Source organism: Cynoglossus semilaevis, chromosome 3 (assembly GCF_000523025.1).
Source record: "Cynoglossus semilaevis isolate Cse_v1.0 chromosome 3, Cse_v1.0, whole genome shotgun sequence".
Lineage (NCBI taxonomy): Eukaryota > Metazoa > Chordata > Actinopteri > Pleuronectiformes > Cynoglossidae > Cynoglossus > Cynoglossus semilaevis.
In genome coordinates, this window is record NC_024309.1 from 3,409,490 (window position 1) to 3,432,522 (window position 23,033).

A 23,033-nucleotide genomic window follows, 5' to 3' on the forward strand; every position below is an offset into this window, starting at 1 on the left:
ATATAACAGGAAAAATAAAGTGGAGATTTAAAAGAGAATTACTTTAGTCATTGATGTCAATGTATGCGGTTATCCTTTATTTAATTATATTTATTACTTCTGCCAGTTGAATTTCAGTAGAGTTCTGGAGGTGTCTTTTACACCAGGTCCGCAAGTCAGGTGTCCATCCAAGTTTAAAAACTGAAACATTTCAAAATCACAACATCCATCTTCCTACTTTTTCACTTATAACTCCTCTTTGTTCCCCAATCCTTATAAATGGAGAAACATTTTTGGTGCCTTTTTGTTCTACAGAGCTGGACTCGGAGCCTTCCCCCTCCTCTCGTCCTCACCTGTCCTTCCCCGAGCTCTTCCACAGCAGGAACATTTGGAAGAACATCTGTGTGCTCGGCTTCACCTCGTGAGTCACCCCCCTTTCGTTCCGTTTCCCTCTGCATCCCTCTTCCATGGAGTCACTTTGAAAATACGTGACCCTCCACGTCTGTCATCCCTCAGCTTCATCTCTCACGGCATCAGTCATTGCTACAGCTCCTTCCGAAGTGACGTCAGAGGCAACGCCCCCAGCTTCTACTGGACGTACCTGTTGTCGGTATGTGCGGGTGGCGGTGCCTGGCTCCTGCTGTGGGCAACGGTGAACAGGTGTGGTCGCCGTGGCATCCTGCTCCTGTTCATGACGATGACGGGTTTGGCCTCTCTGATCCTTCTTGGGCTCATGGAGTGTAAGTCCACTGCAGGATGTGATTTTTATAGCAATCACCAAGAAGACCTAACGATAGTCTGAGCCAATATAGTAGACCAACATTAGTCATCCACTGCCTAAAGAGTCATTTCATGGATTTTTACAATGAACTGGAACGAGGCTAAACCATAATTAAATATACTTGTTATGTTTATCTTGTTTTTCCCCCACAAATAAGGAAATAGATTGAAAGTAAAACCTGACTGCTGAGCTCATGGAAAATATGAACCACATGACTCTGTGTTTACTGCCCGGTGAGAAACACAATGTCTCCCTCGTGTGGCGGATGAAGTGAACGACATGGGGTTTTATGTAGGACACTGCAGTGGCAGCAAAGACAAAGCTGTGTCAAGTGATACCTAAATGATTTATTACAGACTGACAGGACAGATACACTGAACCACAGGAGGAGGTCACTGCTGCTCGTGTCTGCTGTCAACACTGAAGGAGGTCCAGACAGGGCTGAAGAAACAAAGGAGCCAAAGTCAATACTCCTCAACCAGTCGATCTTTATGAGACTGGTCTTCGCAGCAGTTATGTCTGTGCCTGAACTCGATCTTTGCATTTAATGACTCTTCTCTCCTAATAGTGTTTCAGGTTATGTTTATAATTTGTGTTTGTGGTTTACTACCAGACCGTAAAAGCATCACAGTCGTCTTTATGTTTTAGAGTCGACCAGTAGAATTTGCTGCAGGTTGTTGCCCTGAAAGTATCTCCTTCTTCTCTCCTCCTTTCTTCCATCAGACCTCAGTGAGACAGCTATCACAGTTTTCTCAGTTCTGGGACTGTTCTCCTCTCAGGCCACCGCCTCACTCTGTATCCTCTTTACTGCAGAGATCATGCCCACCATTATCAGGTAGGACTGCAAACACACAAACACACACACACATGCTGTGCTGGACCCATGACATAAATAGAAAATGTTGCTGTTGTTAGAAGCCTGGTTCAACACTCAGATAATATACAGTTAGATTATGTTTAAGGTTAGGAATTTAGAGTATTTTTGAGGGGTAAAACAATCTTATAAAAGCCTTTGTTAAATGTCTGTTCTGACTTTCGTGTCTGTGCAGAGGCAGTGGTGTGGGCACCGTCCTCGCCCTGGGCTGCGTAGGACGCCTCAGCTCGCCGCTCATGGACCTGAGGAACCACTACGGCTACTTCCTCCACCATGTAGTCTATTCCTCTCTGGCCCTGCTGGCCGTGCTGTCCATACTGCTGCTTCCCGAGAGCAAGAGGAAACCGCTGCCACAGACGCTGGGCGACGGCGAGCAGTACAGACGCCCACCGCTGGGGCGGAGGAGGAGGGACAATGTGCCGCTCCTGGCAACACCCAACCCAGAGACTTAGGAAGACACGGAGGGTGGACTGTGCTGACATTAGTCAGTGTGTCTGACAGGACCCAGACGGAGGAACAACGAGGCCGATGTCTCCTGAGTCAACCTTCAGTTTTCTTTGTCTTTCTGTTCACGTGTGTGTTATTGTGTCACACCCACCCACACACACACACACACACACACACTCTATGTTTAGCAGCACCTCTTTCTGTGACAGACACTGTTCCTCCACTCTGTGTGCCTGTGGCAGAGATGTCAGCTGCTGACGCTCCACACGTGACAAATCCCTGACACTAGCTTTGTGTTGTTCTTCGCGAGCGTCAACATACATGCCTAGAATATTTTTTTGTTGTGCGTTGTGCGCGACGGCGCAAAGGGTTTTCAGAATTTTAGAAGAAAATGAAGGTTTAGCTTTGATGTCTCACTACAGTTAGGAACCAACCCTGACGATCGTTGTAACACCTCTGGAGTTGTAGGATTAGTTTCTTTATATTGTCACACTGTTGTGTTTCAAAAATGTTTGCATGGTTGCAGAGAAGCTGAGTGGAGGTTTTTGGTTTTTTTTTTTGATTTTGAGAAATGAAGGTCCGTTTGAGCAGTCTTTAAATTTAAAGAGACACTTTTCCAAGGCAAAAAACATACAGCAACACAAAAGGCCTTAAATCTGAATAATCACTTTGTTCTCAGTGTGTGGCAACAGTTACTTAGTCTGACCTGGAGTCAGTTGTATTTATAAATTGTAGTTGTTAATAAGAGCCATTGATATAACTGATCCAGAGGCTAGATGTTTTTGGTACTAAGCTCAGCGTTCTTAAATTAGTTTGATATGATGCAGCATGAAGGAAACCATCCAATCGGGGATGTTTCATTCCTACCTGCATGTTCGGAGGATCCTAAAGGGCTTGTTTCTCTTTCTCTCATATTTCAGTATTTTTTTTTAATTCCAACCATTGCTGTAAAAAAACAAACAAAACTACCGCAAGCGAGAAGACCAGCAGTAACTTGTGCGAGGAAATAATTTGTTTTTGTCGAGACTTGTTACATGACGATTCTCTGAAGTGCACGTTTTTCGATGCTGGGGAATCGAAACCTGTGATAAAATGTGCGACTGGAAGCTGCTGCAGGAGCCGAACTGTCAACTGAACCCCTCAGTCCTCCTCACTGTCTCCTCTGCTGACTCCCATATCTGTTCTGAACTGCTGGTTTGTCCTCGCCCAGGCGTCTCCTGGACGAGGTGAAGAGGATGCTGAGTATATGATTTATGGAGCTGCTAAAAGTTTCTCTCTTTGTCTGTCTGCCTTTTGATAGTTTTTTTAATTTTTAATTTCCACTGTGTTGCACTCAACATGTGAAAAAAACCCTAACTAAAACTAATACATTGATTAATAACTTGGCTTGAGTAATATTATATTTGACAACACTGATCTCTGTGTTCAGTGCTGCGTGTGATGCTGTAAACTCTATAGCCATGTACAAAAAATAAACTTGTATTATAAACAGGTGATGGTTTCCTCTAGAAAACATTCTATAGTGTAACGTGTAAAAAACAAATCTGTCAAGTTTTCAAAGTAATACGTCATTCAGACTCCAATACTAACAGTGGCATTACCATTTTCTCGTATTAAAACAAAAAGGGTTGGGGACTGCTGTATTGAGGCACCAGGGTCGCAACAAGGTTTGTTTCCTGTTTCATTGCTGCTTGTGTGATCAGTTGCAGGTGTGTGATTGGAGGGTGCGGCGTGTGTGAAAGATTCCAGGTGGATCCTGTGAGCTGAAGGGTCCTTTGCTGGATTCTTGTTTTATTTCCTCTATTTATTTTTAGATATTAATTATTATTTGTTGGTGGGTTTTTCTGAATATCTGATGCAGGTCGGTCTCTTTTTCCTGTTCTATATAATTATTTCTATGTCTATGTTATTTCTAAGTTAATTTTACATTTTCCCTTGGGTTAGGTCTTCAACAAGAAATAAGACAGTGAATGAACTACAGGAGTGTCTTATTTACAAACCAAAGGTAATTTGAAAATATCACTTATTTTTTCAATGCATTAGATCCCAGCTCTCTGGATTGCAGTTAGACATGCCACAATAATATATTATTTATAAATTATTTTTTTAAATGTCTGCATGCCTTGCATTTTCCTGGAAATTACATTTACAATTTATGTAACTTTTTCGACTGGACGAAACTCAAATTTCCAGATTTAAAACCTCCCTAAAACTTCAGGAACTTGATAAGCTGATATGATATAAAGGCCTCTGGGAGTTCTTGCTCTAAGATGTGGTAACTGCAATTAAAACTCCTGACAACAGTTACTCCACCACAAAGTGAAAACAGTTTCATGTGTTGGCTTGAAAATGAGTCCATTCCTCTGCTCGATGCTTCTTAACTAATAATACTCTGCAGTACTGGGACTTAATGAAGCTGATAGTAAAGACGAGCACAGGCTACTGCAGCTATAATGACACTAAACTTCCCTGGCGCTGAGTGGGCGTGGCCTCAAGTGCCATCGCAACAATCTGTTGCTCAACAATTAAACAACTGCGCCAGCTTCAGGTCGAGGATTGTGCGCAAGTGTGGGGATATCTGATGTTTTGGTTCACACTACAAAATAAAGAAGCACCAAGACACCACTAGATGGCCCAAGAGTTCCACTTTGGGCATTATCTTTGAAGAGAGAATAAAGAAACTTTAAATAGTAGTTTATTAAATAGTAAAATTAAATATTATTTTACTTCAGACAGGAAGTTTTCTAGCTTCTCTCTCTCTCAAGTTACTGTGTCCTCTCTTTGGCTAAGACTTGTACACTTGTACACAATAAAATCATAAAAATATTTTACTATTAAGTCAAAAATTAAACAAAGTAAATAGTATTATTTTAATAAGTATTTACCTCCACCAAATAACCCATGGACTAGTACTGATCCACAGACCCCTGGTCTGTACCGCTGACATTCTATCTATATTTAGAGACTAGGTTCATAACATAGACTTCAGTAGCTGAATGCACTTGTATTAGTTTGTGCTTTAGCATTAATCATTTATATATTTATATATTACCATTTTCTATTTTCTATTATTCTATATATTATATTATATCGTTTTTCTGAACTGTGTTTCATATATACAAAGTAAAAATGAAGTTAAACAGCTATTAACCTACTCTAGAACATGAGTAATACGAAACTAACAGGAAACCATCAGTTCTCCCTTAGTGTCAATAACATGTTTTTATTTACTCTGTAAGTACACAGCTGTTGCCTGGACCAACTGCTGCTCTTAATTTAATATGACATCAATAGGAAAAAATGGGTTCAAACAGGAGAGCTGTGAAGACACAGGCTCCCAGGCCCTTCCCTCATGACATCATGGATAATAATGTAGCCCCACATGTCAGTGTGACAGTCTCTCTTGGATAAAGTAACCGAGAGGAGGAAGTCAATCACAAAACCTTTACCTGCAGCACATACAAAGGTAACGCACTAATGATTTTACAGCTGTCAGCTGGATGTTTCTCCAACAACCCGTCGTCATAACAACCCGTGTTGTTTCCATAGCTTAGAACACAGGGACACACCCGTTTGAATAATGTGTAACTGCTGAAAGTGCCCAACCATATTCTAATTAGATAACAGTGTTTGTCTAACACTGGCCATTGAAAAGCTGGAATGTGACCTGAGGCACTTCTTCTGTATTCTTCATGATGCCACTACCCAGCATGCCACTGGGCTAATAAAACCTGCACAAGCGTCCTTGCGAAACATCGATGCAACAAAATAGCTTGACACATCACATCACAAACGTGTCATGAACTTACAAACACTCCCCAGATAACTGATGAGAACGTTACATTTATTTATAAAATACATATATTAGGACTTTAGATCGTCAATGTGCAAATAGGAGCAGGGGTTGCATCAAGCACAGATAATAACATTTCTCTTGTACATGCCACACTGCAAAACTTATTATTATTATAACTCGTTATTTAAATCTTCAACGCAGGAGACTGGTGATTAAATATATTCTTAGCAGAATGAAATGCAGTGGTAAAGAGAACACCCTATACATAAGGTTGATTATTACAACAAGTCCCTCACTAAATACATCACTGACAATACACTGACGGTTCATCTATACACTGTACATGCTTAAAACAGGTGTTGATAACATCATTCTGGGTTGTTCATACTGTAGCATCCACCAAGTAGGAAAAGTAGATCATGCAGGTTAGCGATAACCTTGGTTCACCACGAGAGCTGTCTGGTTTACACAGAGTATACATACGAGCCTCGCTCCCAGGGTGGATAAATACAAAATCAAATAATATGAAAAAGCAGCATTTGGTCAGATTGTTATATTCACTTCTGTTCAGTTTTGTCCTGTTATTTTGGTCTGAAACTCGAATCTTGGAAAAAGTGACAGTGCTAGTCCCCACTACGACAAAATAAAAGTCCAGAGGAGGTCGATTTACCTTTTTGAACATAAACAAAAGCAGGATAACGTAAGCCAGGAGCGCCCGATTGTTTTCCCGATTTTACAACTCTGTCTCTTTGTCGTCGCCGTCACCCGCTTCTAAGTAATATTCATCGTCTGTGGTCGTGTCCGAGCAGCTGTCTGAAGACTCTTCGAAGGTACTGAGGCTGGACACGTAGCCTCTGGAGGGCAGATGCCCTCTGGACGGCTGGCTCTCTAGAGACTGTGGTGCTCCCGGTGGGCTCGGAAAGGTAGGGGAGGATTTGCTGGGAGCTGTAGACATGCGTCTTGACACTGGTGACAAGGGAGGGGTCGGAGGAGGAGTTGGGGGGCCCTCCGCATCCCAGTCGAAGTGACATATGTTAACATTAGAACTACAGTGGGCGTCTGACTTTGAAGCCGGGGTGGGTGCAAGGTGAGGATCGAAGACGTCTGAATTCCAGTTTGCCAAGCACTTTGTCAATGATCGCGGTAGAGACCTTGATCGGATTTTGCCAGAACTACAGGGAAAACCTGATTCATTCGAGGGCTGACCATTATTCCCTGTGAACCAGTCGGTTTCATCCCAGTCCTCACTATAACAGGCACGAGTCAAAGACGACTTGGGGAGGTCTCCGACACTCATGACTCTGGCTCCTGTGGAGATGCGTCCAGGACCTGAGGGTCGACTGGACAGCACTGAGCTGACGGAAAACGACCTTCCGGGCACAATGCCATACTTTAGGTCTGCGTAGGACGTTGGTGAGTGCTCCATGTCTTGGCCCATTCCTCCAGTTGGAGGAGCTGTGGATGCTCGACTCCTACAGGTCCCTAAACTCAATCCTTCTCCTGGCTCACATGGTGAGGAGGAGTCTCTACGACGCTGCAGCTTTGGGCTGTAGAAAACATTGTCATCTGTTACTTCAGGTGAGGGAAAAGGGGAAATGGGGGCCAGAGAGGAAAAGGGAGAGAATGGACTTTTTGGGCTGGACGTGGACTTCCTTAACTGGGTGGGATAACCACCTGATGGGTTTGGGATCCTGCTAGGACTGGGATCTCTACTTGTTGGATACTGGTTGCTGGACTTGTTATCTGTCTTATTATCTTTGTACAAATCACACTGATAAAGTGTTGGGCTGGATTCTGTGGCATGAACTGGGCCTCCACTTTCTGATTTATGCCCAGGACAATTGTTCTTTGCGTCTTGGTCAGTGTCAGGAGTTGTTTTTTCTGTCCAAACTGAGAACTTATCTCCCCCTGGTGGTGGTACAATGATGTATTTGTTTTGATCCTCACCGACCTTAACTTTGTCCTTCACCAACAGTTTTCCTTTCTGTGTTTGCTCCTCTAACATTTTAGTGCTGTCAGAAGGGACATCGCTGACAGTGCTAACGTCACTTGACCCACTGACAGAGGGCGTTTGTGAAGACCGCCTTGATTTCCAAGGAAACAACAAATCGTCATCTGAACGCCTGGGGCTGAATGTTTGTCTCAGTTTGTTCAGGACCTGGTCCATTTTTTTGTTTCCTTTGCTGCTTTTCTCAGAGTCTGACCTTGACAAACTAGAGTTTGGTGTGCTCACACTTTTCTTCAGTGCAAAGCGGCTCCTTTTTGGACTTTGTTCATTGTTGCCCTCTACAGAAAAGAACCTGCTCCTGCTAAGCAAACTGTCCTTCATCACTTTGTTGCAGCTTTCATCACCATGTGACTGACTTCCAGCTGAGCTGGAGCTCTGGTTAGAGTAGCTACGTGGTTCATCTGACACTTCCTTGATCTCTGATGTATGTGACTGTTGACCCAGCCTGTTCTCCTCTGTGTTTGCAGTATGTTTCTCAGGCTTAGGTGTGGTGTCCTTTGGCACAGGTATTGCTGTATTTGCTTTTGTTTTAATGCTGTACACCAACGTTTCAGTTACACATGTTGAAGAGTTATCTACTTTACCGCCCTGTGAACACGCAGAACTAACATCGACCCTGTTGTTTACAAGTAACACCTGACCGCTCTGGTGAACTGAAGCAATGACCGTGCTGTGATTTTTGGGAGAATCGGTTTCTGAAACCAGGAATTTAGAAGTTTGATGAGAAGGTGGTGTTTGGTTCTGGGGAGGCAAAGACAAGGTCTGGGGCGTGCTCAGTGGAAACTCTGATGGTGGACTCGGATTAGGACGTAAGGAAAGCTCTGAGGGATAAGTTGACTGAGATGTTTGTTTAAAGAGTGACGATCTGATTGTTTTTGTCTTCGGCTCTTCCTGTGTTGATCTGCTCGACATGAGAGTGGAGTACGGTGGGGAGCTGTAACGGAGCCTGTATCCACTGGAGAAATCAGGAGGGAGGGAGAGAGACGTGGAGGAATGGCACTGGACAGAGTCAGACTCAAAGCATGGTTTTCTCTCCCTTTGATTTGCAGTCAGGTCCTGCCTTATAGGGTCGGAGATCATTCGCTCACCAGGCTCCCGTTTCCAACCTTCTTCTTTTGATATTGAGTCGGCACAGTCTGATGACATCGATCGGAACTTGCATCCTTTCTCTACTTGTATGCTGGTGGTTTTAGGGGCAGCGGGGCACAGAGGCGCTGTGTTCGTGGTTTCACTGCTTGATCGCAGAAAGTTAAAAATGGACGGGGCTCTGACATTGCGGGGGCAGCTGGATGCAGATAGAGGACTTGGTGAGACTGGATTAACTGAATCTGGCTTCTCTGCTGTGATAGGCTCTGAGGGACTCTGTATATCCACCGAGTCATCCCATGTTACTCGTCTAACTTTCTTTCCCTCTGACCTTGACTTTGAGTCTCCATCTGGACTGTCCAAAAACATTGTCCGTTCCTTGGGGCTGGACGATTTCAAACAGCTGGGGCTCTTGTTAACAGGTGTAGCAGGCGGAGTTGGGAAAGAGGAAGGTGTGGTAGTGGTTGGAGAAGTGGAAAAGACAGGAGTGGCAGGCGGAGTGAGAAGGGAGAGGCTTGGAACGGTTGTGATTGTTGGACGGCTCCCTGTGGAAGAGGAGTTGACGGATGCAGTTGGCACAGGACTGTAAGTTGTTTTGGAAGCAGGCCCAACTGTGTGAATGAGGCTGGACACTGATTTGGAAGGCAAAGGCTTAGGGAAGGAGGCGTAGCTTCGTTCAAAACCAAGTGGTGTGGCGTTTGTGGTGTGGGTGAATTTGGACATTTGGGAGGATGGAGTGTGAATGTTGGCCTTAGAGGAAAGCTGATGAGAATGAAAAAGAGGAGTAGGTTTGGTGATTGGGGCGGTAGTTTTAGAAGTAGAAGTTTGATCATTGAGAGAAAAGCTGGACGAAAAGGAGTGTTTGGGATGCATGTCAGAATATATGTGAGCAGATTTGAGGCCCATGTTGGTTTTGGACGGACACTGATTACCAGTGTATTTGCTGCTGCTGTGAGTGGGTGTAGCTGGACTTATATTTTGTAGAGTAGGATGTGATTCAGCTGCAGTTACTGTAGATAATCCATTACTCACAGCTTTCTTGCAGAAATCTTTAGGTTGACTCAGTGTTGTTTGTGCTGCATCGCCGCTAATTTTAAACCTAGACGTAACACTGTCCACAATATGAGGGTTTTGTGGTTCTCTGTTATTCATACTGGAACCATATTGTTTTGATAGCCTGTCTATTGTCTGCACCGGTGAATCCCAGTCATTTCTTTGTTTGAGGCTGAGAGTTCCTCCCTGCGTCTCCTTCATAAGTTTCATGTTACCTGTGCAAACTGACTCGTCTTTGTTATTGTGGTCTGCATTTTGGGGAATCTGACTTCTGAATCTGTTGTCGGCTGGAACTGGCATGGACAAGTCAAATGAGGGTGTGGTCTCCTGGGCTTTGATGTTCGGCGGACTGTTAGGAGTCAGAGGGGAAATGCTTTCCTGAGTAACCTGCTTCCACCAGGAAGTAGTTGTCAGCGTGGTCCTTTGAGGAAGGGCGTGACTTTTCAGGAGGGCAGAGGGATCATACGGAGAATGTCTGAGCGAGGACAGCGACCTCTCTGGATATATGTGAGGCGTTTTGTCTAAACCGCTGCAGTTCTGCTGTCTCACTGAGGGTGCACCAGTCAAAGATACATGTTTAGAACATGCTTGTGGTTGTTGGACAGAGGGTTTGTCCACTGTGTCTTTCTTTAATAGGGATGCTGAAAAGACGTTAGGTTCAGACATGTTGTGTGGAGACATGACGGGCCCTGCTGAAGCTGCACTGAAAGACTTTGCTCTTTCCTTGTCATTGTTGTTTTGAGAATGCGGTGCTGTTAGCAAATGCCCTTGTTGATCTCTTGAAGTCTTGCTTTCTTCTGAAAAGCTCGAGGCTATGTTTGAATTCCGGCCACTAGAGTTCATTCTTCTAAGAGAAAGAAGCAGGCTGCTGGTGGTGGGTTTGGAGCTCAAGGCCGTGTGCACTCCTTGACTTCTGCTCTGTGGAGTTTTTGGTTGTTCTTTCAGATTGACGAGAGACGAGGACAAATGTAGAGATCTGTTAGTAGCGACAGGGCTTAAAGCACCCGGATTTAAATTCCTGTTGTCCATTCTTCCAGAGTTTACTTCCAGAGGAACAGTCTGGATTGCTTTTCTTTTTGGGTCACGGTCTAATCTTGCAGAGTCACTATTACTTGACCAGTCCACTGTATTCCTCCTTACACCCATGAATGCTGCTCTTTGTTGGGTTAGTGCTCCAGCTGTGAGCGACCTCTCCAGACCACGTGGGTTTCCTGAAATGTTGGTCATGTCCTGGAAAGCCCCCTGGGACTCTGAATCTCCAGGTCCCTCATACCTTTTACTTCTTCTTATTCGGCCACTCCAGTGCGGAGCAAGGACTGAAACCATAGTGGAAGACAGCATGGTCTCATTTGGGTTGGACACTACTACCTCCTTGTGGTTGTCAGCCTTTAGATTGTCTCTTATGTTTCTCCTCAGCTCCACAAAAGTCCTTCTTGTTTGGGTCTCATATGGAAATATGTGCGACCCATTACGCTCATGTCCTCCAAAGTCATCATTCGACGACGTGTGCTTTACATTCAGGTGTGCAGAGTTCTCCAGTTCACTGCAACGTGCTGTGACAATGTCCTCTTTCCCGTGGAACTGTGGGTTGTCACGGGCGACTTCTTCTGCTTGAGATGTTCTTTTGTTAACCTGTTAAAAGAAGAAGAATAAGTGTGTATAACACATACTAACATATATGTACAGTAAGTCATCATTCCGTAGGGTGCACAGCCATTACACATGCTGTCTGTTCTTCCCAGTAGGAATGCTGGCAGTAGTCAAAGGTTTGCTCAAGCTCAGGTTCCCATGTTGTAGCTATTGAAACGATTTAGGCCTCGACAAACAGGTTATTTTGAAAGACATGAGATTTAACAGAACACACACACACACACACACACACACAGACACAGACATCCGTCCTACTGCTGAAAAATAATACGTTACTAAGAATGGATGTTATGTCAACACCTTAGTTATGTCTGTGTCAATGACTATTTGGAATATGTGCTGTAGAGAAAAATGAAAATAAAAAAATCCCAATTAAACCAAATTATGAAAAAATAAATGAATAATTTAATTCTTACCTGACCACAGATGAGTTCAGTCCTAGCCCTCAGTGGTTCAGTAGAACTGGAAAGACAGAAGAGAGTAGAGTTGTGTTAAGCACAGTAGTCACCACTGTGGGACACTGCACAACTTCATCTAGCCAATAAAGAAATTGTGACAAGGCAATAAATCATCATTGATTAAATCTATAATTCACTTCTAGTTGTATGAAGCAACTACTGCATATATCTGGGTAAAACCTGAAACTGACTGCAGTGAAAGATAATCACAGAAAACCTTGGTGTAGACTGTACCCTGCTGAAGCAAACTTAGATTCTTAAAACCGATTGTGACGGTGTCCATAACAACTGTCACTTTTCCTGTGTTTTGTCGGTGTAATGTTTTTGTGTGTAACATTTTAGGAATTACACGCCTCACATTTGCCACACCAAGGCTGAGTAACAGGGTGGTCAGCATTCCTGCCTTAACAGTTTTCTCACTGTCACACCAAGTCACACCTCACACCTGTGTATGAAAGCCCTGACAGTAGACTAGCATGTTGAACATGGCAGCGCACGTATGTCACCTGTGTGTACCGTACAGTACATACACACAGGAGCAGTGCCTTCTCTTGAATCCATGATTGTATTTATTGGCTGAGGCATAGAGACCAGTTTCAAATAAAACTCACACAACACAGTGAAACCCCGTCTGGTCTGACTAGAGGGGAAAGACTCTTTATCTAGGATGGCCTCTTATTACCTCGACTGGTGACTGAAAGATGATTTGTGACCGTGTATCACATGTAACTGTGAGGGAGGTGGACCATATCCCCATATTAAAACTCACATTCCTTCTTACAGAGAGCAAACAAAGGTCGCAGTTCCCCTTGTTAACCTGCTTTGCCGTACAACTGACCCTTGTAGTCAACATGTCATAAATCACAGCATCACCAGCCACAGGTATGCTGCTCTGCAAATCAAAAATAATAATTTTGATGTTCAGTTTCCGTTTTTACCAGCAGAGCTGCAACTAAAAGATCTTTGCAGCAGCTGGCGTTACTAGTTTTTTCAATTCCTATGAATCTCTCAACACTCAAAGTTGGTTCGCAGCCCATCGTATAGACCAGGCGTGTGCAAACCTTTTGACTCGTGGGCCTTCTCTACGCCATCTATAGGGAAAATGTGGGCATTGCAGGGAAAAGGCAGGGGTATAATCACAATACAAACCAATGATATAATTTGGACAACTTTGGCAGGCCGGATTACAAAGCTGAATGGGCCGCATCTGGCCCCCGGGCCTTAGTTTGCTCATGCCTGATTGAGACCAAATGGCCCATCAATCTCACTGACGAAAAGGTTTAATTTGATTAATGAATGAATTTCAAGCAGCTGACGATCTGCTTGATCCAGTGACCCATCATTTGAGACAATGATTCAAATGCTTGTTTACTATTCACATCAGTTGGTGTTTTTTACTCCACTTATCAAGTGGAACTCACTGGTGGCCACAGGTGACCAATAAAAACAGCACGTCATGCTGCTGACACGTCAGACAGCAACAACAGCTTTCATGCTGCTTGACAACAACAAGCTGATAAACACTGAGACGAGCGGCCTGAAAAATGCTGCCTTCTGTCACACTGATTTATGACCGCGACCCTGACTCTTCTCAACAGAGAAGTCAACAACCAAATGATATGTTTTACATGACCATTAATCTGTAACTAGCACTCACTCTGCAGCCCGCTGGTTCAACAACAGGCAGAAGGTGATGTGTCATTTTGAAAAGTGGTTAAATAATGCAGCTGGCTAAAAACCATAATGCTCCTTAGCCCTAATGAGCATTTGAGAGAGTGACTTATCCCACATGCTGGGGCAGGTGAGTCATTTGTTAGTCTTCTTAGGCATAAATATTTACTTGTATAAAATTGTCCCACCTGTCCTGATAGGCAGTGAGAGAGAAGACATCATCTGCTAATCCCAGAAAATCTTCTGCTGAAGATTGGCCTTACCTGCCAGGACAGGAGTCAGGCTTCGATTTGAGTCTTTGGTTTGCTCTGTCAAAGCTTCGATTCTTATAAACTTCTAGGAAAAGAGAGGAGGTATATCTGGGTTCCCCGGGGTTACGGTAGTGGACCCCTGAGCCCTTTCTGTAAGCAGGGGGAATTAATGCTGAAAAAGATTGAAAATGTTGTCAATGAAATTTACAACAAATGTTTTTCATATATATAAAACTACTATATATATATTTTTTTACCTCTTTGTGATCTATACCGTCTGAGGACTGACCAGTGATGGACCTGAACTGATGAAGATTCATGACTTTGTTGTTGGAACTTTTCACCAACTTTTTCATCTTGCTGTGCTCTAAAAAACAACAACAAAAAAACAAAAAAAGTGAAGGTCAGTGAATGACGTGAATGACAGTGAAGGTCATTATCTTTGATATGTGCCGATTTGTTAGAAATGTGATTAATTAATGAGGTGGGTTGGATTTTTTGATCATCCTAGGGTTCAGTGTCATGGTCTTATTTCTGGTTTTTGTTTGTTACAGTTATTAAAATATAAATTCTACTTTCCATAGTAAAATGGAAAGTATGAAAATAAACAGCTGAATCCAGGAAACACATTCTTTTTTTATTATACAGCACACACAAAAATGGATATGGCCTGTAGAGCCAGTCAAACATCAATGCTGCACCTTATCTGCTTTTATGTAAATATGAGGGCCATTGATCAGCTGTGCAGTGCTGTTCCACAGAGGAAGGTTTTCAACAGGGTTTATAAAAATTCACATAAATAAACAGCTGATTCTATTTGTGTTCAGCAAATAGTTTTTCTTGCTTGCCGACAGCAGAACAACAGTTAACCAGTGTTAAGGGTGGGTCTGTGCATACATTTTACAGTGAGACACACTGAAACAGGGGTTTTATCTCTCAAACTGTAAATTCCAGTACAGGACCTGATGTTGTCAGTTGGTCTGTGTCATGACAGGATGCAGCACAGAGAGAAACTAAGGTCAATATAAAGTCGGTCAAACGTGCATCTTATCGCTGTGGCAGAGCCCGACTGATAAGGCTGCAGTTACATAATGACTACATGATGTTAACGCCGTGCTTTCTCTCACAGTCGGTACTAACACTCCCACTCAGAAATGAATATGCACATTTTCAGCTGAGCCCACACTCAGCCACACATCATGAGGACGCAGCACTCATACATGTTCAGAATATCTGTACAGTTTGTTATCAAACACAGTTTAATACCCAGTGAGCTGTAAGGACTGACACCTTTATTCTCACAGGTGTGTGTGTGTGTGTGTTGTTTCTCCTGCTTTGTGTCATGATGATCACACAGAACTGTTTGGATCCGTCTTTCCTGACCTAATAACAATCACACCCTGCTCTGCCTCTCCATATCCACCTTGCCTTCAGGGGCAACACCCTGGTTTCCTTAGAACAAAATAATTTCAGTGATGCTACGATAAAAAAGCCTGACATGATGTGACATGAGAGAGTGGCAGAGGGAGCAGTGAGGGAGGGGGAGCTTCATTCTCTCTGACTGCTAACACAGAGCCAAGGCCAACACACCTTCCATGTGGATGTTTTCAGCCAGTGCCTGAGGCAACGAAACAAATCTTACAATCACTCAGACTTCTCAGCCCATGTGAGCATGTCAGTGACCGTGTTTGGCTGGAGGAGCCTGACGGTGGTACATAGGGGAGGTGTTGGCTAGACTGCTGAGATATACCGTCGTCATTTACTCTCATTATGTGAGACAGGACTCAAAGACAGATGTGTCATCATAACTTTCAGGTGTTTTTTTTCTGAGTCCAGTGCTTTTAGTGTGTGTGTGTGTGGGATGATCTAATCAAGTAATCCTTCGTTTTCTCTCTGGGCAGACCTGACAGTACAATAGTCAGAACAGGGTGTGTTTTACTTGTCGTGCCTATTGTGATTAAAACAAACTTTGCTGCATTCGTTCTCTTGGCCTTAATCACCTTAACATGTAAAAAAGCTTCCAGCTAATCCTCGCTGCACACCAGCTCATAAATGGTCCACCTCTCATGATCTGACCCTGGTAATTGTCATGGTGCCTGATGTTAAATCTGCATGCAGCAGTTACAGCAAGAAAGACATCATGTTGCCAAATGTGTCATAGTCAAAGTTAAAATGTTTGTACATGAGCAGAGGAAGCAAACATGAAGCAACGATGAGTCAGTATTCAGCCGAGTGGTCAACACTGTGTTTGATCTGTGGCAGGACATCATCCCTGACATAACAAATGTGTTCAGTAAGATCGGTAACAGTGACTTCATTTGACTGTAATGTGGACGTTTGTCCATGTCCATGTCCATGATCATGTGACTTCTGTTTGGTGTCAGTGTGAGTAGTGCTAAGTGCTAAGTGGACTACACTTTACACAAGCTGTTTCTTTGTGAACCCCCGTCCCCCCATTTTCTACTTCAGGTTTGTCACAGTGTGATCTTCACTTTATGTCTCACTTGCAGAAATCAGACTGAAATCAAAGTACAGAAAATATCTTCACCTAATTGCGGTTTCTTGTTGCTTTCATGGCTGCCGACTGCAAACATTAACTGTGCGTTGTGCAACCATTTTTGGAATGAGTGCAACATTGTTCTGCACAGTAGTGACACTCCACTTGGACTTCTGATACATCCCTTTGTCACTTATGCTGTCAGTTGAATTTTAGACATTAGCTGCACATAGCTGTACAAAAATTTGTGCAGAAAACAATTACGACCACATTAATGATTTTAATCCAAACCTGAACATCTCGTCGGTGAAGCTGCAGCTGTGTACATACATAGATCTGTGTGAAACTTTTCTTTTTTACAGGCTTCATGGGTGGATGACTAACTGTTATCTTTGCATGATTGTTTTCTCATGCAAGTATGTTGGTGTATTCTTCACAGGAGGTCAGCCCGACTGTGGGTGTGTGCCCATCTCTGCCAGCTAGCACTTACATAACAAAGAGCCAGCCTGAGCTGAAGTGTGGGTGTGTAGAGCTGAGCACTGACAAACACGTGTTATGTTCCAGCTCCAGATCTACACCCTGAACATCTTTTTAAGGTGATCCTAGAAACCGAGGTAAGGCATTGTACAGGGCAACACCACAGTGCACAACAGAGTGAGACTTGTTCTGAGTGTTGCCACACCTTCAGGCCTGTCAAACTTCCAACATCACTGTTTGTCTTTAACATCATGGATTACATATATGTATATACCATAATAAACAGTGGTGGCTCTGAGGTGTACGTGTGTAGGCTCGTAAGGCAAAGATGAATGTGCAGGTTCTCAGTGTGACGTGTAGGCGTGGGTCAATATGAACACCGCTGATAAATTCAGCTGATCACTGATATTGTTTTATCAACAACTGTGACAAAGCATCGATTTTACATCAAGGAACAATTACTGGAAGGACATTAAACAGTTTCCTTATATTTGACACTACCTGGGTGCCCCTGTAATAACATAAATACTTAGCATAACATAACATAATTCTGATAGAAAAATAGTTCAGAGCTACTGTTTACGAGCTACAATTCTTCTTGGAACTATTTATTAATGTTATGAAACAAAACATTCCACAGTTTTCCACTCAAACAGAAATAGTTGCGCTGCCTTTTATTACTATGTTGTTTGAACTTTCTCTTATGTTAAATATTGTCAGTCATCTAAATAGTGTGCAATTAACTTTTTCCTAAATACCAAGAATACAAAGTAACCTAAAATACTGCTTATACTATAAAACATGTGGCAATAAATAAACATCTGACTAAACAGTTTTTTTTAAATAAATAATTAAAATATAATTTAGATGAGGATACTGAATTTCTAGGTTAGTGTACATTAATGTAGTTTCCGCTCCATCCCTACAGGGGGTGCTAAAAGGCTACTCTGATTTATTCTATGTGGTAATACTTAACTAAATTATTATTTCACGTCAAACATTTACGTAGATCTGCAGATTGGTGGTTGTCTAAGAAGGTGTGTTGTTGTGTGTTCATAAAGTCCTTTTACAATGGACTACAGGAAATACCTTGTACAGTTTAGTGTTAATGGAAAACAATATTTCTCCATCTTAAGTTATTATGTTACCACGATTATATAACGAGAAGTCCAGGACTGACAAGAAATATGCAGGAACTTCCTAAATGCACTCTAAAATAAACCACTTATATTAAAATAAGGCGAGCAGTGTGTGCAGCCAGTTATGACTTCCCTACTGTTTCTGCCCAGTCTGTTGGAGCAGTGAAGCAGCAGCAGAGGCCAAAGTCTGCTCCACACTTTATATGCGACATGTTTTATTCACCACGAAGCAAAGTCACGTTAAACCAAACCCCTAATCAAAGGTTGACACGTTTCGCACACCAAAACTCCTGCAGTTTTACAAACTCCAATTCTATGAGCGCCACGCTTACACATAACGAAATGCGACATATTTACGCAAGCAACTTTATAAACATCCAAAGTATCTGCATTGCAACAAAACTGCGTCTAAAGTGCTGGCTGGTGGTTTACATTAACGCCGAATTGACTCGGCCAAAGCTGGGAATCTAAGTGTTATCTTTGTTTAGATATAAGGCTATGTGTGCGCTTTCTGACGAACACTAGCGCGTTAAATATACCGATTTGTAAACGGAATTCGGCGTGGTCTTCACAGCGCACACGAGTGCAGCTCGCACAGCGGCTGAAGGTCGTCAAAAGACATTTGAAGTGCTAAGTAACAACACTAATGGAGTAAATGCGAACTGTGGATACACAGAATAACAACTGAATGCAAAGTACGGGTAGATTCGCAGACAGAAGGACTTACCGTGCAGCCGCGGTCGGTGCTGGCGGTGTAGTGCGGAGCGCAGGCGGAGCAGCCCTCAGCTGCGGCTCTGCTCCTGCGTCACTTGTTGACATCCTACATGAACCGGTTCAGTGAGCGGTGCACACTGGCACGGCCAAACATTCGAAAAATGTGGCGAGGGGAAGCCACATTCACAGAACAGTGAACAGTGAAAGTGCACACATACCAGCGCCCGGGTTGAAGGTTAACGTGTAACACCTGCAGTCACAAAGGTGAGACCATTAAATCAGCACGGCCGCGTTCCATTTCTTCAACTATCAGTAACGTTTACTTCCCAGGACAGTGGACGACTACTTTTTGAACAATTAATGGAATAAATAAATATTAATACATACAGTATGTTCTGACACGGTAAATTTACATATTTTATATTATTTTCACATCCAACTACTAGGGAGGGACATGCAATAAAACACGTTTGCGTATATTTTGATCGTATCCTCAACCAACATATAAATGATTGATTTTATGACCCTGGAATGTCACTTTCATTTCATTTGTAGAGGTGTGGAATGAAGTAGAGGAACGATGAGACTTCTGAAATAATCGGTTATAAAAACGAACTATTAAAAGGTTATAAATTAGGTTCAAAAGGTCAAACATTTAGAGCAGGTAAAAAATCATTAAAGTTGGAATTTGAAATATAGATAATCAGTCAGAAAGTAAGATTTCACTAGAAGATAATTTATTCAGTCCTAATATTTGGGTTGTTAAATAATATAGTAATAATAAATACCAACCATACATAGAAATCACCGCTACTACTACTACTACTACAAATACTACTACTACTACTACTACAGCGTTACTACTATTCAAAGTAGTACCACTAGTAGTACTACTAACTACTAATACTACCACTAAAACTAGTACTACTAATAATGTCACTATAAAAACATTATTAACTTATACCCATTTCTATGTATTCCTTACATGAGTTGTAGTTTTCCTTGTGACGTTTGGCAGGTGCACGTACCATGTCTTAAACATGGGCCAACAATGTTGCCTAGTTAGTTTAAAATTAATTTTATGGACTGATGTGCAGCTGCAACTTAATCACTCTGCTCCTTTTATGAACCATTGAGCAATTTGCACCAATGTGTTTGCCTTCGTTTGTACACATTTTGACTAAATTTTTAACATGACAAACATCTAAAGTGAATGACGAGGAGGGAGAAACATTCTAATGTATTGATTGTCATTTCCTCAATCAGTTTCCCTTTCTCTGTGGTGTCATTAGAACATTCCTCATATAAATGAGTGGAGTCTATTTTAATTGAACACTATTTAAATGTCAATTAACACTGTAATTAATCAAAATAAGAAGAGATGACACAACAACCTGCTTATAAAGGTCATGGAAAATTGACCCCTGACATAATGACAACAGTTATAATAAAGTAGACACAGTGGGCGCCAATAAAAGGAACCATTAAAAGGTTTCTCTATAGTCAGCCTATAGGCCAATATGAATGGATATGAACCCCAGTCTGTAGCATCATACAGAAGGAGGCTTCAGGGCAAAAAAATGTTCACTAATGAGTTTCCCACATGATCTATTCTACATTAAGGCCCAGACTGACAATAAAGCAGGTGAAATTATCAGCACAGAGTTTCGGAGATAAAGAGATTACCTGAGATAATGTGTTATGTACACAGTGACTGCGATCTGTCTGTGTTAATCTGCTGTGAGGATCTTAGAACAGGGTTTCCAGACTTAATATCTGACGGTGCTATATGTAAATGCAGTAATAACCGTGTATATATTTTTAATTATCATTCATTGTTATAACTTGTTTGCAATGGTTACTCAAAACAGTTCAACAACAGGAAAACAGGAAACGTTTTTTGTCCTACACCAGCCTTTCCTCTCTTAGGAAAAGTTACAAACATGTTGAAGCTTTTGTGTCCATCAGCCATCCACACCCTTCATCACATGGCAGCTCTGGCTCAATCCCCACAGAAGGACTAGCGCCCTCTTGCTGATAAAAAAAGAAAAGAAACCAAAACACTGCTCCCCCTGCATTGTCAGGAATGAAGAACGAATCTGTTATGTAATGCCTGTAGCCTTGGGCTGTTACACTATGTGATTACATGGTGGCAGCACATCAAACACCTGAGCTGAGAAACTGTCACATCACACTTTAACATTCTGAATCTGAAGATCAAGTTGTAAAAACAACAATCAGGAAACGTGATAAAGCAGCCATACTTCTTTGTTCAATTAAAAAAACATATATACACATAACATATCGTTATATTTATATCTATAAAGTATGTGGTAAGAAACGCCATCCGTACACCACGTAGTACCGCCTTTTGCACTCTTGGTGTCTTTGATTGTGTCAGATGTTGGCAACACTTCTCAGAGATTTATGGATTCATCATAGAGCAGCGACACACTTGAACCGCTGATGTCCTGTTCTACCACATTCTACCTCATTAACTCCAGGGGCTGCTGGGTATGTATCCTGTTCATGGACAGGAAGAATATCTTTACAAGAGAATACCTGAGGTCATAAAGTGATCACGGCAGCAATGCTCGTATGGCTTTTCACATTCTGATCATGTGTTACATCTCAAAGCATGTCAACAAAACTGTTCCTGTACTTTAACTACACCACCACCAGCAGCAGCAGCAGCAACAGAGACAGCAGCAGCAGCAGAGACAGCAGTCTGTTGACATTAACAACTGTTTGGCTTCGTGGACTCATGGTGTTTATACTAAACTCAGGCATGTGCAGCTTCAGCAGAAAACTGAACAAACAAGACAATGACTTTTTGGACCATCACTGTCCAGTCTTCGCTAATTTATGTCCACATTGGCCTTTCATTTGTTTTTCTCCCTGAAGAAACAAGAACATGAGCGGCCAAGAAGAGAAAAAAACACCTAAAACCCATAGACGCCCATACAAGGTCTTTATTTACTAAAGAACATTTGTGTTTTTCAAATCTGTGCAGGGACAAATGTGCACAAAGAGAAATAATTTGTGGAATACAATGTAATCGACTCTAAAGTAATACGATAATTTGTATTGATGATGATGTGTATTTAACACCAATGACATTGAGCAGGTGCTCGTTATTACCTTTTTAATTTGTCGCTGCAAATTAAACAGATTAAACCGATTTAACAGACACAGCCGTTAACCCAGATAGGAACAGTTGGACTCTGCTCTCCAGGTGAATTTGTAGAAGACATCTCATGTGATATGGTAAGACTCTAAGAGTCCTGTAACCAGGCAGAAGGTCACGTTGGATCAGTAACTCTGCTTGCAGGAAGGTCTGGAGTTAAAGAAGAATTGATTCAAGTTTACAAGTAAAAGGAAAGGGGATGCAACCTGTGGCTCCTGAGCCACCTGTGGCTCCTGAGTCTCACTCCAAGACCACATTTCTAGCTTGAAACCGTCTTGGTCGACTTGTTCTTTTTTCCCCAGAACCCTAACACTCACACCATGAACTACATTCTGAGACATACACAGTAAAATGTGCCTCTCGTGTTATTCCTATTCATGCCTTGACTCAGGTGAACTGGGACATGGAGTAGACGACTTGAATGCTTGACAAAATAACTCTCTAGTCAGGTATTCAGGACGTATAACTCAATGTCCATTAAAAATTCTTAGTGGTCTCTCAGAGTTGAAGAAACCTTTGGGAGAACACTGTTTTTCAACAGGCTTTATAAAAGTCCAGTTTTAGCCTACTTCTCTGTCTCTCTGGATTTAAACTGATGAGAACCTTGAAGGACAGTACCCATATACAAATCCTCGCACGGTGCAATCATGGTGTAAACGGTGATGCAAAAAGCTGCCAGTGGAGGTCAGTCAGGGTCAATAATTAGTCATATATGGAGTTTGAACATTGAACATGACTTGAATTTTTCCCCAGAACTTTTTATGATCGACCTGGTCTTGGAGGACTCCACTGTTCCTAGTTCTAAACCTTTAGCCCTGGCCTCCTGGCAGGCGTCATGACTTTGAGCTGCAGAGCAAAAAGAAACCAGATGAGGTCAGTGTTGTTTTAATATGGCACGATGCTCATATATTTCAGTGGTACTCACCATTGTATACGAATTATGATCTGATAGTGTCTTGAATATC

The 23,033-nt window shown here is 42.3% G+C and overlaps 2 protein-coding genes across 2 annotated transcripts; one reads left to right on the forward strand and one right to left on the reverse strand.

The window, feature by feature from the left end:
• Window positions 1–110: 110 nt before the first annotated feature.
• On the forward strand, window positions 111–3,575 carry LOC103376928 (solute carrier family 22 member 17; the record flags this gene model as incomplete). The annotated part of the gene is made up of 4 exons (XM_025054681.1): window positions 111–400; window positions 496–719; window positions 1,484–1,595; window positions 1,810–3,575. Coding segments are annotated over 4 exons (903 nt in total), but the record flags the coding sequence as incomplete, so codon positions are not given.
• A 2,329-nt stretch (window positions 3,576–5,904) lies between these two features.
• On the reverse strand, window positions 5,905–19,154 carry LOC103376929 (mucin-12). Its single transcript, XM_008307499.3, has 5 exons — window positions 18,895–19,154; window positions 14,312–14,421; window positions 14,067–14,226; window positions 12,091–12,136; window positions 5,905–11,656 (listed from the first exon to the last, which is right to left on the reverse strand). The coding sequence occupies exons 1-5, from the start codon at window positions 18,984–18,986 to the stop codon at window positions 6,611–6,613; spliced, it is 5,454 nt and encodes a 1,817-aa protein (XP_008305721.1). The 5' UTR covers window positions 18,987–19,154; the 3' UTR covers window positions 5,905–6,610.
• Window positions 19,155–23,033: the final 3,879 nt, after the last annotated feature.

Bases quoted from the DNA above. Each gene is read 5' to 3' on its own strand.
- LOC103376929 (XM_008307499.3), bottom strand. From the start codon at position 18,986: ATGTCAACAAGTGACGCAGGAGCAGAGCCGCAGCTGAGGGCTGCTCCG. The intron at 14,422-18,894 runs GTAAGTCCTTCT...GTTGTTTTTTAG, and splicing joins GCACCGACCGCGGCTGCACG to AGCACAGCAAGATGAAAAAG. The intron at 14,227-14,311 runs GTAAAAAAATAT...AATCTTTTTCAG, and splicing joins ACGGTATAGATCACAAAGAG to CATTAATTCCCCCTGCTTAC.